This window comes from Lepidochelys kempii, chromosome 1 (genome assembly GCF_965140285.1).
Source record: "Lepidochelys kempii isolate rLepKem1 chromosome 1, rLepKem1.hap1, whole genome shotgun sequence".
In the NCBI taxonomy this organism is placed as follows: Eukaryota; Metazoa; Chordata; order Testudines; family Cheloniidae; genus Lepidochelys; species Lepidochelys kempii.
Window position 1 is genome coordinate 297,096,042 of NC_136380.1, and position 18,563 is coordinate 297,114,604.

Here is an 18,563-nt window from a genome sequence, read left to right on the forward strand (position 1 = left end):
AGCTGTATTTTACTTTCACCCCTGGGTGCAGAGAAGGGTCGGGCATATGAAAGGGACTTTTGGGTTGCTGGACTTAAGACCCTGAAGGGAAAAGGACACTGCCCAACCTACTTGAGGGTGGGCCTTTTACTCATGATTTATGTTTATGAACCCTGTTTGCGGTGTTTTCCCAAATTAACACCCAGTTACTTCCCTCCTTTAATTAAAAGTTTCTTTTCTACACTCAGACTCTGTACTTGTGAGTGGAGAAGTATTGCCTCTCAGAGGTGGTGTGTAAATTTCCCAGGTCACTGGGTGGGGGCTCAACCTGGTTCTGTGTCGTATCAGTGAAAAGGAACCCCTAGATCTTGAACCCGGCCCTAGTTGCTGCTGGCTCCACCTGGCAGAAGGGTTACATTTGTGAATCACTTCATCTGAGGAAGCACATTTTAAGGCAGGGTAGAATAAGGAGAGTCTGGATTTTAATGGCCATGCAGTTGAAATATTCCAGACTACCGCCTCTTGGATATTGGAATCTTTCTGCAATCAACTCTATGAGGTGAAAACAAGACTTTTCCTGTCTGATCCTGCTTAAACTCAGAATTGAGCATTTATTCTCCATTTTCTGGGAGAAACACAGACAATTATAACTGGAAAAAACCTGATATCCCTAAGAAGGTGGATATTTCTGAGTCACAGGAATTGAACATAAACTGAATTTAGATTTATACTCTCGCTTAATTGATTTTAGTTTAAATTTATTGAGAAGGGATATTTTTCTGTGATAATTCCTTTATCCTAATTTATGCTTATTTTTTTGTATGTGTATGTACATCCCATTCCTATAACTGCAGGACACTGAATACTTTCAGAGGGTATCACTTGGATTATCTTTGGACAAAGGATTTTTCATTATCACAGATTAGGCTTTTTCAAATCCTAAAGCCTCTTGTGTTTGGCTCACCATATTGACACTGGTGCAAGCTGTGGGACAACAGAACCCAGGGAGAAGAAAAGGATGAGTTCAGCCCCAGCAACACATTGGCTTCTGTGCCACAAATTCGTTTAACCTTCATGAGAAGTTTTTTCAGTTACATCCCTGTGTGGCACAGAAACCAGGATGTTGCTTGGTGTTTCAGACTCTTTTCAGTTATAAACGTCTGTGTTTCTACCAGGAAATGGTCACTAAAGGTTCAAGTCAAGGTTCAAGGGCCAAACAGGAAAAATCTTGTTTTCACCTCCCACAGTTGATTGCAGAAAGCTTCCATTGTCTAAGAGGTGATAGAATGGAATATTCCAATTCCATGGCTATTAAAATCCAGAAGCCTGTGCAATCTCCTCAAATCTTGCCCTATCCATTGCACAGTAGCCCTCCCTTGGCAGCTACAGAGGCTTACATACTGCAGAAATTGCTTCTCTCTGCTCTACAAGCATTTTTATTGCTAAAAAGTTCTTTTGATTTTATTATTAATTAATAGCACTAATCCCAGGTGACAAATTTTACGGTTAACCACTATCAATTATGTTCTCAGTTTTCATTAAGTACAATGGAGGTATTTCAATGGCTCATGTGAAATAAGGAGAACCTTTTGTGTATCTTTGCTCTTCACTTCAGAACATGTTCCCAATTAAAAATAATTTTTATCACAATTTTTTTCACAAGGTTGCTTTCATTTAAATACGCTCTAAGCTTTTAATTGTCAATGTTTCATTTTAACTTTTACTAGAAGCTATGCTCTCCATCCCAGTCCTGTTGCTTCTCTTGCAGTAAAAAGGGCTTTAAAAATAACTTTCCAACCCACATTTTGCTAGGTGAGCATAGATGACAGCTCAAAAATCTCTAATCAAGCCACAAAGCACTCAAGAATTTCAAGTAACTGTTAGAAATCTTTGCATGCAGAGATTTGTAGGAGTATGTGGGAATTTTCCCCTCAGTTATTTACCACCGCATGAATTCCTAGATTAATAATATGCAATGAGTTTTACTTATTTTAAACAAATCTGGAAAAAAAATCTCCAAAGAAGAGACTTCTAATAATGCCTTCATTCAATGATGTGTTTCAGATTAATGAAGATCCTTTTCAATCCTTTAGAAACAACCATGTATTAATATTACTCAGTGTCTTCATGCACCTCCCCACATCCACAGGCCACTTCTTGTTTCTCTTCCCTCCTCCTCCTCCTGTTCCTCCCTTTTATGGAATAGTTCTATTTAGCAGAAGGGGGAAACAATCCTCAACACATGTACATGGATTTAGTCTGAATCACACTGAAAACTCCATGTTAATTTTAAAATGTTAACACTAGATGTAACAAAACAATAGTATATAAATGTAGAGAGCTCAGTGAATATTCACTACAAATAGGTTATTTGATTAATTTTTCTGCCACCTACAAGAAAATTAGTTACCACAGATATACACATTATTCAATATTAGTCTATGAATTCTTGAGTAATTTTATTATTCTGTGGATTGACCATGAACAATTCATAGTGAATATTCACTATTCAATATTTAAAATTCCATCTGTGATGGTTGGTTATAACTGGTGTTTTAACTATCCAGATATCTGAGCACATTCATCAAAGAGGTTTTTAAATTTAGGACCCAGAAATAAGAAAATCCAATTAGAGAGGAAGCTACTCCTTTGCAACAGACAATAGCTGATTAAGAACATAAGAGAAAAACCTGGGTACTAATGATCACAAGATCATTGAATTCACCCTAGTTCAGAATAAATATAGAACCAAGATTTCAGGAAAGTCAGTTTATTTAATTGTGAATTCTTTGGGACAGAGACCATGTCTACCTCTGTATTGGCCCAAGTGCCAAGTAAAATGAGGTATCAATCAATTAATTTGCAGGTTTTGGATGCTACTTCAGGACAACAAATAAAAATAATAATTGAATAAGTCCAGAGACTAAGGAGCAATGGGAAGAAACATTACAATTTATGAGCGTGGAAGAAGGATGAAGAAATCCTAAAAGATACAACAGACTGCAGTCCCTCTGAAAAGAGGAACTTGCTCAGGCAAAGTTCCCACAGCAGTCAGGGCATTTGATTAGGGAATAGACGATTTGACTCAAAGGCTCTTAGGAAGAATAAAGGACCATCATGGCTTCACAGGGAACTGGAAAAAGAACTGAGGTTAAAATAATAATAAAACAGTAATGAAAAGAATTGAAAAGCAGCCTTAAGTTTCTTCAGTGAGTATCACCTGCAGGCTGTAATTTGCTGTTCCAAAGGCTGAGATTTTGTTTGTTTGTAGTGGAGGTAGTGTTTTTCACTCCCCATTTTAGGAATCGCTGAAGGAAGATTAAGGGCCTATCCAAAGTCCAGGGCAAAACTCCCATTGACTTCACAGATGAAGGACTGACCCCAATAGGCATCATATAAAATGACAGGTTTCAGAGTAACAGCCGTGTTAGTCTGTATTTGCAAAAAGAAAAGGAGTACTTGTGGCACCTTAGAGACTAACCAATTTATTTGAGCATAAGCTTTCGTGAGCTACAGCTCACTTCATCGGATGCTCAAATAAATTGGTTAATCTCTAAGGTGCCACAAGTACTCCTTTTCTTTATATAAAATGATGTATATAAGAAGAGTGGAATGTACTATTATGTGGCCATCTTCATTTGTGCCCTCTAATACCCTGTAAAGTGAACTCTGAGTTGAACTCTGCATTACCCTGTCTACTGAGTAGGGCTGGTTCAAGAGTTTCTGTCTACAACGTTTTTTGATGGAAAATTGGGTTTTAGACTAAATTAAATTTTTATTGAAAAGCAACTGCTTTTTGGGAAAATGTTTAAATTTTAACTGAATAGTTTTCAGCCAAAACCTAAAATCTTTCCGTTTTTGGCTGAAAAGCTTCGGGTTTTTTTTATAAAAATAGAATTTTTTTGTATTCATTTTTCAGTATTCAACTCCTTCAATTTTTAACATTAGCAAGAACTGGGAGAGGATTTTTGACAATTTAATTATTCAGTTAATACTAACTACCATATTCTCAAAACCCATGTACAAACTCTGATGTGCAAGCACAACCCGTGATTTGCATATCTATACAGGTAGGCGTACCTATAAATGATTGGCTGTGCACCTAGCAATCAGGCATTCAGTGTTTAAAATCTAGACCTTGGAAAATAGGGTTAGTGCTGCAGGATTATCACTACAACCTTGAATAGTCAATATTCCTCTTATCTATGTTTCCACATTTTTTCCCTTCTAACAGGCCTAAAAGTTGCACAGTTGTATTTGATTTTTTTTTCTCAGCTGGAAAGGCTATTGAAATTTTTTTAATTAGATTTCTGTGGTTTCATTTTGACTGATGGATAAAGCAACAAGAGAGGTTGACACCATATATTAGCTTCTGCTAAACTCTGATATTACTAGTATAAATTTCTATGGCCCAATTTTGCATCTTGACAACAAAATAGCATGTCTTGCAAGTGTGATAACATTCTTGGGGGTAGTAACATATCAAAAAGTATTCCTCCAAGCTCATACAATATTAAAACATTCTCTCAACAACTAAACACTGTGAATCCTGAATCTTACGAAGAAAAGATACAAAAATTGTTTTTAGATAATTAGGTTACCCTCTCTAACTAGTGTCTCATCCGTAAATATTAAGGCCCCAATCCTGCACAGACTTACTTATGTTCTTACCTTAATGCACGTAAGTAATTACACAGAAGTCAATGGGTCTATTCAAATGTGAAGTAAAGTACATGTGCAAATCTCTGCAGGATTGATGACTAATTTTGCAGATACATTCCTCTTTTAAAATAATATTTTTTGACATCCTAAATTATTTCATCTTGAAAAGCTATTTTCATGAAGTTTTTTGTGTCATATTAATTCTCCATCTATTAAAATTGCATTTGTATTTATCTGAATGCCTGCATGACAGAGCAAAAGCAAGTTCAATTGGTTATCACCGAACAGTGGAAAGAAAGTGAAAATAATGTCCAGATCCTCAGCTGGTAAAAACTGGGATAGCTCGACTGGTTGTAATATTGCTACGCTGATTACAACAGCAAAAGCTCTGGCCGAGTGCAAATTTAATACCAAGCCATTTGAACAAGGACAAAGTACAAAGCTACTGCAGTCCAAGATTATAGTTGCAGCATAACAGCGTGAGTAAATTAATAACATTATCAGAGTCTATTACAGCAATGTTCTGAACTGTGAAAGATGAAACGAAGCAGTGTCATAGTCACTACACTGGTCTTAGCAAAGCGTCAGTGGTGTCAGTGAATGCCCCTGGTGTGAGCAAAGGAAAAGATAGTCTTTTAGCCAGGTATACTAACGATGTGAACAAAAATTTTCAAAAATGACAAATTTACAATGTCAGCAAAAAGAAAAAGGAAAAATTTCCCTTGTGATAGCTAAATTTTTATATTTACTACAAATTAATAGATACATTAGTTGAAATTCTGAACATTTTAAATTGATTGATTTTGTTAAACAAATACACTGTTTCAAAAGAAGAACAAGATAATATGTCAAACACTTAACAGGGTTGTATGTGAACTTATGGCTGAAGTGTAAATATATATACAGCTTTATGATCAATTTATTTGGCCTTGTGTTGTTCCTCACATTTAAAAGGACATTAATTTTAAAGGGGGAGTGGGGGAATCATAGGGCTGTAGAGATTGACTACATCACAAGCACATTCCAGTTGTCACCATGGCAACTCCACAGGACCCATATGTCATAGTTGCAAGGTCAGCTGCACCTCTGTCCCCTTTGTGGTCTCTCTGAGTGTATCACCTCAGATATCAGACATGCCTTTACTTCTCCTAGGGAGGAATCATGTGGTTCTCCCACTCTTAGCCTGGGCCCTAGTCTACAGCACCCTCTATCAACCGTGTTTACCCAGCAGGTCCAGCTAGGTTCTGAAAACTGCAGTTCTTCCCTTTAGCAGTGTGATCAGTGCTCAGTACAGTGATCAGATAGCATTGTTAAACCTAAGTACTGTTTATTTTAAACAGTAGAAACAAAGCATTGCAGGATTTAAAAACAGCAAAAGGTCTAAACGTAACCATTCTTGGTTAGTAACCTAGGCAGGCCTAATTTCATACACCCCAGCAGGTGGCTGAGTCTCAGCCTAATTCTTCTGAAAAATTTCCCTGTCTCTAAAAAGAGAGTCTGGTTTTTTTTTTAATTGCTATAGTATTTTGATCTTGTATGTTCCCAGGCCTTTTCTTGCCCTGGCATTGTCTTAACACCCATATGTGTTTGCGGAAAAGTGGCTTATCTTCAGTCATTTTACCATCCTGTTTGTTTTTCCTTACAGACTCTACAACACTAATCCAATATGTTCGCACAGTAAACACCCCAATAACCAGGTCAACCTACAGTAGTCGTAAATTGTAACAGCACAGTTCCAATTCTGTCACAGCCTTTTCAGCAACTGACCAAGAGATAAAAGAACGAAGAGTACTTGTGGCACCTCCTCGTTCTTTTTGCCGATACAGACTAACATGGCTACCGCTCTGAAACCTGTGACCAAAAGATGTTATTGACATAGCTCTGTGCCCCAAGAGGAGCAGATTATAGCACTTCTCAAACTTCTTTGCACCTCGACCCCCTTCTGATAATAAAAATGACTACACAACCCCAGGAAAGGGGACTGAAGCCTGAGCCCTGCTGCCCTGGGGGTGGGGGTGAAGCCAGAGCTTGAGGGCTTCAGCCCTGGGTGTGGGAGCTGTAACCTGAGCCCTGCTGCCCATGGCTGAAGCCGAAGCCTGAGTCCTGATGCTCAGACCTGAAGCCCTCTGGTTTTGGCTTCAGCCTTGGGCAGTGGGGGCTCAGACTTTGGCTTCAGCCCTGAGCCTCAGCAAATCTAACACCAGCCCTGGCAACCCCATTAAAATGGGATCACAACCCACTTTCAGGTCCCACCCCACAGTTTGAGAACCACCTTTGCCTCAGAAACTTGCTGAAAAAAACAAAACTGGTGATATGTCTATCATATACTTCATATAAAACCCAAGTGAAGAGACACCACCTTGGATCAGGTCTGGTGTAAACAACTGAGTAACAGCTAGTACCCGTTTCCAGAGGCACAAGGGTCTACATTTGTCTGCACTGGAAAAGATCTAAAGGTTCAGTAATTATTTAGCTAGGATTAGGATAAAGTTAATGTATTTCAAGGGGTATTTACTTTTGTGTTTCTTAAATATGTAACTTGTTTCCTGTTTTTTGTTTTGGTGATAAATAAGAATGTCAGTGTTTGTTGTATTCGTCAACTGGAGATTTGTTTCAATTAGGCTCGAAGGCCAGATCTACAAAAGGGACTTAGATGTTGTGACACTATGCTTCACAATGCCTAAAGTTAAGGTGACTAGAAAAATCACAGAAACACACTGAGATCCGCACAGCCTGAGTTAGGAGCTGAGGCTTCTATACAATGTATGCGGGGAAGAGAGGTGCCTTGGAAAGAGGTCCACAAACCAACATACTAGGTGGGGAATCGCCTACGGTAGCTAATGGGAGATCCAACAAAAGGGATGCATCCTAAGCCCTGCTCATCTGAGTTCAGTCCCTAAGCCCTTGCTAAAGAAAGTGCCTAGCTCTATTGTGATTCATGAACCAGGAAGACAGGCACTTAGCCACCTAAGTCACCTGCAGGGCCTGATCAAAGGTTGTTGAACACCACATAAAACAGCTAGGGGAAGGGAAACAGGAGTAGGAAGAGTACTATAATCTATAGTCTAGTGGTTAGAATTTTCACCTGGGATATAGGAAACCCCTGGTTCAAGTCTCCCTCTCTGCCTAATGAGAGAGGAGTTGAACAGGGTTCTACAACTTCTCAGGTGAATGCCCTAGCCTATAGTGTCATTCTTAGTCATTGGCCAATTTAATATTTAATTAAAGAGGAAAAACTTAGATAACCTAGTGGTTAGAGTAGTCTCCTGCAAGATAGGAGACTGTTCAATTCTCTCCTTATCAGGCAGATGGAGGACTTGAACCAGGATCTTCTGTACTCCTAGGGGAGTGCCCTTAGCCACTGGGCTAAAGGTGTGCACACACACAAACCCCTAGGCAGAGGAACACCTATCTTCCTCATGGATTGTTCTGGGGTTTAGGCAGGAGACAGCCACCTGCATGTCTGAAGTAAGGCAACAGCACACATGCTTAGAGGCACAAACAAAGGCACCTAGGGAACTTTTACTGCAAAAACTTAGGTGCCGATCAACTTTAGGCACCTACAGAGTTAGACAGCAGCTGAGCAGGAGTTTGGTGGAATGCAGTGGTGCCTACAAACAGGACTTAAGGGCTTCAGGGCCTTTGTGGATTCAGCACAGTCCTTCGGTGAAATCTTGGCTCTGTTAAAGTCAATGGGAGTTTTGCCATTGACTTCACTGGAGCCAGAGTTTCACCTCTTGACTTCAATAGGATCTAAGCACATGCTTGAAACACTCTACATTAAAAGCAAAGACACAGAAGTACCAAGAAATGTTAATCTCAAACTCTATAAAAACAACTGAATCACAGTGAAAGAATACATATAGAAAGTGCATCAAAAACTGTTATGACAGACCCAGCACTCGCATGAGACAATAGTGACAACTGTATTATTAACCGCAGAAGGTCATAATCAACAACCAGAAAGAAAGTGTGTTGTGGCTACAGCTTTAAATTACTTTGTACTATTGAATAATGGTATATCTGAACACATCCATAGATAGATCTTTCTTTAAACAGGAGGCCAATATTCCATTTTAAAGTGTCCCATTTGAAACAAACTTCAATTAATCTTGTTATGAATTTATACTATCTTTCCATACAATAGTATAATTGGGTGGTCTATAGTCAAATGAGAACAAGTAATATGAAATAGACAGTTCAAAAATAAAAATGTCTATGTTTAAATGAAACTATACAGATTGAAAAGGAAATAAAAATTCAGTTTGAGATTTTGACACCAAATAATCCAGAATAAAAATTAGTTTTCAATAGAAAAAATCCTGCTGCTCTTAACTCATAACCATCATATTTATTTTTAAAACATGACTTTTGCTGCCATCATGTGGCTCTTCCCAGAACACATTTACAAATGTCAAATGCTATGTGATTACAACACTGTGGTTTTATACCATTTTCTCTCATCCTCATAATTTGTTCTTTTCCACTTGGCTAACAAGGAGTTTTCCCCCCTCTTCCATATGTTTCAAATGAAGCTTTAAATTAACACAGCTGTCTTCTCATGTATCAGTTTCTTTCTTGCATCAGAATCAGTGATGAGGTTTGTAAGAATGTGAATGGTCTCAGTTAACCAATACTGCACAAGGGCAAAAGACCAACTATTGCTTTAAAAATAATTCTCAGTAACACTGAAATAGAAGGGACAATATTGCTTTTCATCTGTACCTTTGTCCTGTCATAGATATGCTGTCCACCCACCCTGGCAGCTGCTGGAAGTCCTGTCTGCATTATGACATTGCAGAGCCAATAATCTTCTAGAGATGCCTGAGAGATATCAGGAGCTAGGCAGGACTTTCCACAACAGGCCAGCACTAGTGGACTTGAGTACAAGATAACAGAATTTAGACCATGGAAGGCCATAGTAGATTAAAACAACATGAAGGTGGCTAAACAATTGGGCCTAAAACAGGGCACTGGCTTGGTAGTCAAGAGACCTGGGTTCTACCTACCATGTGACCTTGAGCAAGTCACTCATCTCATCTCTGTGACTCAGCAGCCCCCCCTGTGAAATGAGGATACTGCTATACACTGTCCTTTGGAAAGTGCTCTGAGACCTAAGGATGAAATGCTATATGAAAACTAAGAATGACTGCCCAAAACCACCCTTTTCACTATTGCCTCAGTCCTGGCAATACGGCAGAAGGAGCAAGGCAGCCTCTCAAGCAGGCAGATCCCAGACATAGCTCTCTGGCCGAGATTTTCAAAGGGGCCATAACCACACAAATCCCATTGAATTCTATGGAAGTTGGGGGAAATAACTGCCTTCAGATCCTTTGAAAATCTCAGCCTTTATCACCACTCAGGCTAGCATTCTTCAGTTTCTCTTTAATCAGTTTTAGACTCTAGTGCTCTTAGAAAAAAAAAGAGAGAAAACTTTCTGAAATAAAACCTCTGTCATCTGTGCATAAACCACTCTCAGTTGCCTTAACTTACACACCATCTTAGTGTTACAAAGGTCACTGTCACTACCTACCCCCCGGTCTCTCTGTCTGGATGGACACCAGTTTGTGAGTGAACCCACCTGCTGGGAATCACATCTCATCCGCCCCCTGGGTCTGGAGAGTGACAAGGGCTGGGTGGGAAATTTTCACAATTTCAAACATTTTTCCTGTTCCACATTGGGATGAAACTGCAACCTTTAGAAATGCTTCATGAAAAGCAGAGAGACCCACCCCAGTAGTTAGGGAATTCTCTTGGGATGTGGGAGTCATAGGGACTTGAACTTGGGTATCCATATCTTATGTGAGTGCCTTAACCACTAGGCTAGTCAATGTCTCAGATCCAAAGTATATTTATACAATGAGGAACAGCTCCAACAGAAAAGAGATAAAGAGCACTGACCTAGAATGTGGCAGACCCAGGTTCATGTTCCTGTCCTTACTTTGAATCAGGCAGAGCAGGACCTTGAAGAGGGGTCTCCCACATTCCAGGTGAGTGCCCTAGCCACCTGGCTATTCCAGGGGCTCTCTTTCTAGTTCACCCCTAGTTCTGAGATGACTTCCATCAAAAATTAATAATTTCCACACAGGTTTTGTTTCAATGAATTGGCATTTAAAAAAAAATTGTTCTGTAGCAGATTCTCGACCTGTTCTAGTGGTGACTGGTCACAGTTTGTAGCTGTGGGTCTCTCAGGCATATTCCCAGATACACACCTTGTATCTAGCACCCTTCTTGGACAGTAAGATCCTTCAGTCCAGCTGCCTTAGATCCTCAAAGGAGCATTCCAGCCCTTCAGGGACAAGATGGCAGGCAGGCAAGGAACTCAGGTTTAGAAAAGGAATTTCTTAACCACAGGCATTTTACTCTTCAACAGCATTAGAGAGTTACAGATTTTTGGAAAATAACAAACAATCCTGAAATCAGCCCCCTCTGTGTCCTGTGTCTGGTGAGCCTCCATAGGATAAGCAGCTTTTCTGATTTTCTACCTCCTTAGCCCAGTCTTCCTGCATGGTGGCTATGATCTGCTACACACACTCCTGTCAGAGAGAGAATTCCCCTCTTAAATGTAGTCTCTGACCTCATTGGACCATATACCCAGGTTGAGAGAGTTCATTGTTCTTGTGGTTGGGCTGGTAATTGAGAGAGAATCAGACCTGATAGCATTATATTGCTCTTTGCCAACTTCTCAGACAGTCATCCAACTAGGTGTCAAGCCCCTACTGCCAAAAAATGGATGCCCTAACCTACAATGGAGGTTTCAATACAAAGGGGAGCCCCTAATAAGAAATGACATTAATGGGCAAGATGGTGTTCTCAATAGAGTAGAGTTCTATCCTCACTCTGTCAGTCACGAAAGGCTAATCAAAGATTTTGATCCAGCTGTTCATACTCTCAAAGCAACCTTTGGCTGCACAGTGTGTATTCAGCCACCAACAAACTGGCCACCTATTTGCAGCTCCCAGTAAAGCACAATTCCTAAACTTTTATTTTTTAAAGGGACACTAATGAAACATTCTTGGGTCTGACAAACATAGACACTCATTGGAATAGCACTTTAAAAAAGTGTCTCATCAATAAACACAAACCTATCCCATACTCCGAGATGAGTCTTGAAACGATGTTAAAGCTCTATCTCCTGTCTTGGGACTCACTCACTCCAAACCTACCCACTCCAACCCCCAACAGGACATTGTTTTTGTTGTGATCACCAGCGCAAACATGCATCTGGCAACATTCCTCACTCTCCCAATATCACCATTCTGTGAGCCACTAGGGACTTTTCATTGACAAGATCAAGTATTCAGAGATGAAGGAACTTGTCAGCTTCATTCCCCTGCCATCACACAAAGCTAGCTGGTAGAGGGACAAAGTGATGTGCACACTGCACAAGAAGAGTTGATCTTTTCCCACTCAGCCTTAGGGGTTGGGATTTTAAGGCTTTCTCAGCCAGCTTTTGCCAGTCAGGGTGGAGAACCTTCCAAGAAGTTGATACTCAAGGTGACCACCCTGCTTGCCCACCCCTAAAACAAGCCCTGCTCTCAGCCCTTGTTTTGGAAGGATGATTTTATTATTGTAAATGTTTTTATTTTAAAGTATTTAATGTTCAGGAGTCCACATCGCAGTAAGTAGGCACGTCAGCAATCTGTGCAGAGACTACAGACTGTCTGACCATGGATACTGACCTACCCCTTTACCTTCAATGCCAGTTCCTCCAGTGTAGGATTGGGCTCCACTAGTAAGGCAATGTGGCAAAGTGCGCTGTCCACGCTGTAACCCCTTTGTATAGAGTCAAACAAGCAGCTTTCACAAACGTGTTCACAAAAATGAGAGGAAATCCACTCTGCTCAAATACATTGGTTAGTCTCTAAGGTGCCACAAGTACTCCTTTTCTTTTTGCGAATACAGACTAACACGGATGTTACTCTGAAACTCTCGAAAATGTCATTGTAAGAGAGAGAGTTAAACAGTGGGCTCTGGCATTCTCTCTTTTATTGATGAGTCTCCCAAACCCAAATGGTGGGGTTTTTTTCAGAGAATCAATGCATACTGCATACCTGTACTCTGAGAGAGCCAATTCAAGCTCTGTTTTGTCTGAATACACTATCTACAGCGGAAAAGTTTGTTTCTGAATGGAAGAATTTTGCAGGAAAAGTATAGAGACACGTATATGATGTGGGAGGAAGTGATATTATTCTACATCAAAGTGACATAGCTGAAGAGTGAGATTTTTTTTTACTGTTTGTTTACATTCTTGCCTACTGTCCCAACGCTAGAAATGCACCAAGCGCATTCCAATAAACCTTCAGAGTCCAAATGATTCACTAGGCATAGCACAGTCGATTTCTCATAACAATTTTCTTCAAATATCAGACTGGCATAAATACCAAGGATGGAGAGACTTTATTTCATGTTATATAAGAAGATAGATTGACTAATACATGCTATTTTATAAATAGATCATGTCTGTCTGTGTGTACATGGGCTTTCACTATCAGGGGGTCATTTCAGCACAGCTGGCAGTATGCAAACAAACCAAGGGAGAGAGTAACAAAGGCGAGGCACAGACGTGCTGGCAAGAGTGAATTAACTTCATTTCTGAATATGAGTCAAGGTTACAAAAACTTAAAGCTGTCACCTGGCAGGGCCCAGTATCCACTGACTCCAAGAGCTAGATATATCTTCTATTTTTTGGAAAATCAAATGCAAATAAAGCATAATAGTAACAAAATGACAGTCAATAACCGACACAAATGCAGGATGGACATGTAAGACCTAAACCTCCATGAGTTGGGAAGATTATCCTACCTTACTTATATTAGGCATCTGTCAGTAACTACCACCTCAGAGCCTTGATGGTTTTCTGACCACATGGACACTTGCTCTCCTAGGATAGCAATTGCATTTGATGCCCTTATTCATATCTATTGGACCAATACAACTTCATAATTTGTTTGGTGGTATTATGGTGACCACATTATTAGCACAGTTGTTTTATCAACTAGTTAAGTTCAGCTTTTATTTTATCTTATGTTGGTAATGGGACTTCACATGCTGCATATATTTTTGGCAGCACACTGGGACCTATAATACATCACATTTATATTTCCTTAATGTATTTCAGTCCATTAAACAACACATCATCACATTCTTTAAGAGTTTTTTTTTTGGCTTGCTAAGTAGACAAGATATTCACCCATTTGATCATCTGAATTTCCTGGGTTGTAATGCTTCGTATTGGGATGATTACAATGTCTCTGTAATGTTTTTACCCTTAAATTACTGATACATACTCAACCTTAACTTCAGTTTAATGTAGTTTTTTCTGTGAACAAACTATAAGCAGTAGATACAAGAATCATTAGTAAGTTGGCTTAATAATTAATAGCTTAGGTCACATTTTTATAATTGTGAACTAATTAGCTTCATCCTCCTCATCACTGATCATCAAACCTCTTAGTCAGTCAAACTGCTAAATTATCATCATGTCTAAATACAGAAAAACAGAGGTGTTAAAAAGGTAGATTTCAAATGCTAATGTGTTTTCATTATAGTAAACTGTTAATTATACAGGAGCACACTATAAAATAAATTCCAGAGAGAATATATACACCAATAGAAGACAAAGAAACCCAAGGCCTACCTCATATTCCCTGCCATAAGGAGGCACAGATTGTAAATGTGAGAGAAAATGAAGAGGAAGAGAATGGTGCTGAAGAACATTGTCATCCAAGATCCATGATCCTCTCGAAACATTTTTAGCCGGAATAACTGACCTGTGGTGTGAATATTATAAGAAATCAGTTTTATTTTATCCAGAATACAAATGTATCTCTACTTTATAGCAAAAGCAAAACAGTTTGCTAAACTGTACTTACTTATGAAATGCAATAACTCGATTTTCTGTGTATAAAAAAAAAAAAAATTCAGGATTTTACAGTTTCTATACCATTTTCAGCCTTTTCTTGCACTCAGCATAGCTGGAGAATATTCCTGCTATATTATAAGGTATTTGGGTATGCGCTCCATAAACTGCTGTCCACCCAACTTAGGCCCTGCTCTTACAATCAGATACACTAGTGTGGACCCCTGTACCTATGCAGAATCCCATGGGCTGAGCAAGAGTCTGTACTAGTGGTTCAAACTGTAGGATCTCAGCCCTAGTCTGTTCAAGGAGAATAACACATTAATTCAATTAAGACAAATTACTATACAAGGGAAAACTATCTCTGGAATTAATCTAAAAGCCAACTTAATACTCAAGGCAAGAGTCACTTTTTTTTTTTAAACTGTGCTATATGTTAACTATTTTATAGGATATACTTTTGCAAAGGATGTGCCTTAGGGTTCTGTGTTCACACTTCTCAAATTCCCCACCAAAGGGCTTGCAGATGATGTCCACACCCTGTGGCATTGATAGAATTCCTTAATCTTATTATTTGATCTGATAGGGGTGCTAAAATTCATAAAGCTGCCAGACAAAATGGTTTAGATCTAAAAAGTTTTCACTACAAGCAGGATAACTTTTGCCCCCAAAAGAAACAATAACGAACCATTATGCAAGCAGAGAGAAGAAATGGCAACCTGTGCAAAAAACACAGGAAACTGTTAGGCTCAGGAAAAGCCAAAAAGCAAAACAGCAAGACATTTAAAAAAAAATGGTGTAAATACCATACTGAAGCAAAAGAAGGTTGGTTTGCTCTATAACAGGAAGTATAACCAAGCTTAATATCTCTTCAGGGTATCTGGTTCATAAATACAATGAAAACACAACGGGGTTTATTTTACTTCTTTTTGCAAGAAGTAAAATAAACAATAATCAAACACACACTACCCTGTTAATATTAAATCCATGTCTTTCTCAGCACCTATCACCTTTTTCTCTACTAAAATATTTTTAAATTGTCTAAGCATCTTTTACTTTAACTGTTCTCCCAAAATGTCTTACAAATAATATGTACACTGAAAAGCAGTGATCGGAAGTGGAAACAGACTGTCCTACTGAGTCAGGAGTAGCAGGACTCCAGTTCAAGGAGTAGGAAGGTGATTGTTTAGAAGGGGAATTATACAACTGAAGGGGTATTTCCTAAATTAGGGCTTCATCCTGCAAAGTCCTGAGAACTCTGGTCCTGATCCAGCAAAGCACTTAAACACTTGCTTAACTTTAAGCAGATGAGCAATCCTATTGGCTCCAATCTATGCACATGCTTAAGTGCTATACTGAATCAGGACCACAATGCTCAGCACCTTAGACTGAGCCCTTAGACTGGGAAATCCAAAATCAGAATCTGGCCTAGCCTAGAACTGGCCAAAAACAACAAACAAAACTATTCACATAATTTTCCCCCTCCCACACACACACTTCTTTTTGAAATTTCATTTAGATGGTGATTTTCTGACCAGTTGCAGCGAGGACACACCTATTCTTCAAAATGTACTATGGCATCCTTAATTACCACATGTGTTTAACAAACAGTACTGCCTGGGTCAGAGGGTTTGGTTTACTACAGTTGTTCTGTAACCTCCTCTCAGAAAGATCCAAGACAATTGTGCTGGGCAATTTCCCCTTTCTTGTAGAGTTCTGCAGGTTGCCATGTGTCCTGTTCCATATCCACGGAATGCCAATATGGGAGATTTTGAGATGGTTTGAGCTACTCAAAACCACTACTGTGGCAAGACACTGGAGAGCTCACATTCCAGTACTGACTAGGCTCAACTCTGCTTAACGGCTGAGGTGGAACAACCGCACAGAAAGGTCTGGTAATTAAGGCTGTGCACTCGGTCTCAGGGCAGCTGGGTTCAGTTTCTGATTCTTCTGTTGACTTCCTGGTTGACCTTGGTCAAACTGTTTACTTTCTCTGTGCCTCAGTTCCGCACCTGTAAAATGGGAATAACAATACTTCCTCTACACCTGGGAGCGAGCCTCCCAGCTCGGATCCACAGACTTGTTTTATCAAGGCTCACACTAGCCCTCTGAAGATAGCATCATAGATATTGCAGCTTGGGCTCTGAAGCCTGTTGGCATGGATGAACTTGGGAGTCTGAGTTCCAGCCCCAGCTGCAATGTCAGAGTTATGTCCACACAGCTAGCATTAGAGCCCTACTAACACAAGTCTGTGGACCCAGGCTGAGAAGCTAGCTCCCAGATGCAGAGTAGACATGCCCAAAATGCTAATGTAGTAGAAATAGTAAATAATCACATTGCAAAGCAGAGCCTGCAGTGCCACTAACAAGATAATCATTTTTTATTTCCTAGCCAGAAATTGTCACTGCATCTCAGAGGACTAAATGTTATCTGGAGTGTCTGAGCTGTGATTATTTTCATGTTAATGTTCTTACCATTTCATAAATATAATATTACAACTGTATTTGGAGTAGGATTGGCTTTAATGTCATAGGCACAACAGTCTTTCTGCAATATAATGACATCCCCCAGTTCTACAGTTTACACTTAGCTGTAATGACTCCTACCTTCTGTTTGGCTCTTCATTTGCAGCTATTAAAGATCGAAGGAAGAGTGGGTGGGTGAAAGCAGGAAGGTTTAGAATTATTTTGCATTCGGGGCCTGAAGCCCAGCAAAAACAGAAAGGAAATATCACAGATTTGATTTTTAAAAGGGCTTAGATCAGCATATTACATTTAACACCCCACTAATAACCTGACACAGAAGGAATTTTTACTGATGAGGCAACATATGAGAAACATAAAAGACTTGCTGCTAAATACCAGGCAAGGAGATTGCCTGATTAAATATGACAGGTGGTAATATACAGCACATTGCTGTAGGCAGCAATGCTAAAGGGTCATCAGCTAAAATCTTAAACATTTTTTCATCATTTATTCACTGAAAATGCTCAGTATTTTACCCACAAATTTCCAATATTGTATCTTCAAACATGACAGGCTAAATATGAAACTCAGTGCAACAGATTACTTGCATTTTTGAGGTGGAGCTGGGAAGGTTTACTGACCATTATGATTCATTTCAACCATTGGAGAAAGCCCATTGACTCACTCATCCCATTCTCTCTGATCTATCTAATGGGAGCCTTTTCTCTTATCAAATATTTGAAGTAGAAAAGAGTGCATTTTTGGTAAATTTTTGTTATACCAAAGGCCATATTCTGCCCTGACACACATCCTGTGCAATCCAATATTGATTTCGCTGGGGTAGCAAAGGGCATAAGACTGGGCAGAATTTGGCACTAAGCATGTTATTCATCCACCTAACAGGTGATTTGCTACTTCTGCCTTTTTAGTTTGCACAGAATCAGGGCCATCCTTAGGATTTATGGGGCCCTACGCAGTATTATTAAACTGGTGCCCCTATGCCCAATGGCAGCCCGCAGCCCGGGGGCCGGACGAAACAGCAAAGGATAATGAGACTCCCGGCCTGCCTCACAGTGGCGGAGAGTCACAGTTCCCTGCAGAGACCCCCGTACCCTCTCCCTCACGCACAATGGACATGCAGAGAGTACCTAATTAAAAACAAAAGGAGTACTTGTGGCACCTTAGAGACTAACCAATTTATTTGAGCATGAGCTTTCGTGAGCTACAGCTCACTTCATCAGATGTTTACCGTGGAAACTGCAGCAGACTTTATATACACACAGAAATCATGAAACAATACCTCCTCCCACCCCACTGTCCTGCTGGTAATAGCTTATCTAAAGTGATCAACAGGTGGGCCATTTCCAGCACAAATCCAGGTTTTCTCACCCTCCACCCCCCCACACAAATTCACTCTCCTGCTGGTGCTAGCCCATCCAAAGTGACAACTCTTTACATAATCAAGTCGGGCTATTTCCTGCATAGATCAAGGTTTTCTCACATCCCCCCCACCCCCATACACACACAAACTCACTCTCCTGCTGGTAATAGCTCATCTAAACTGACCATTCTCCAGGTTTAAATCCAAGTTAAAC

The 18,563-nt window shown here is 39.8% G+C and overlaps 1 protein-coding gene across 4 annotated transcripts in view; it reads right to left on the reverse strand.

Moving 5' to 3' along the window:
* The window catches only part of TMEM117 (transmembrane protein 117), a 315,494-nt gene that overhangs the window by 251,192 nt on the left and 45,739 nt on the right, over positions 1-18,563 (reverse strand). For all 4 annotated transcript variants that reach the window (XM_073328001.1, XM_073328003.1, XM_073328005.2 and 1 more), the window contains exon 3: positions 14,282-14,414. In XM_073328001.1, coding sequence (XP_073184102.1) covers positions 14,282-14,414 — 133 coding nt within the window. The remainder of the gene's footprint in view (positions 1-14,281; positions 14,415-18,563) is intronic.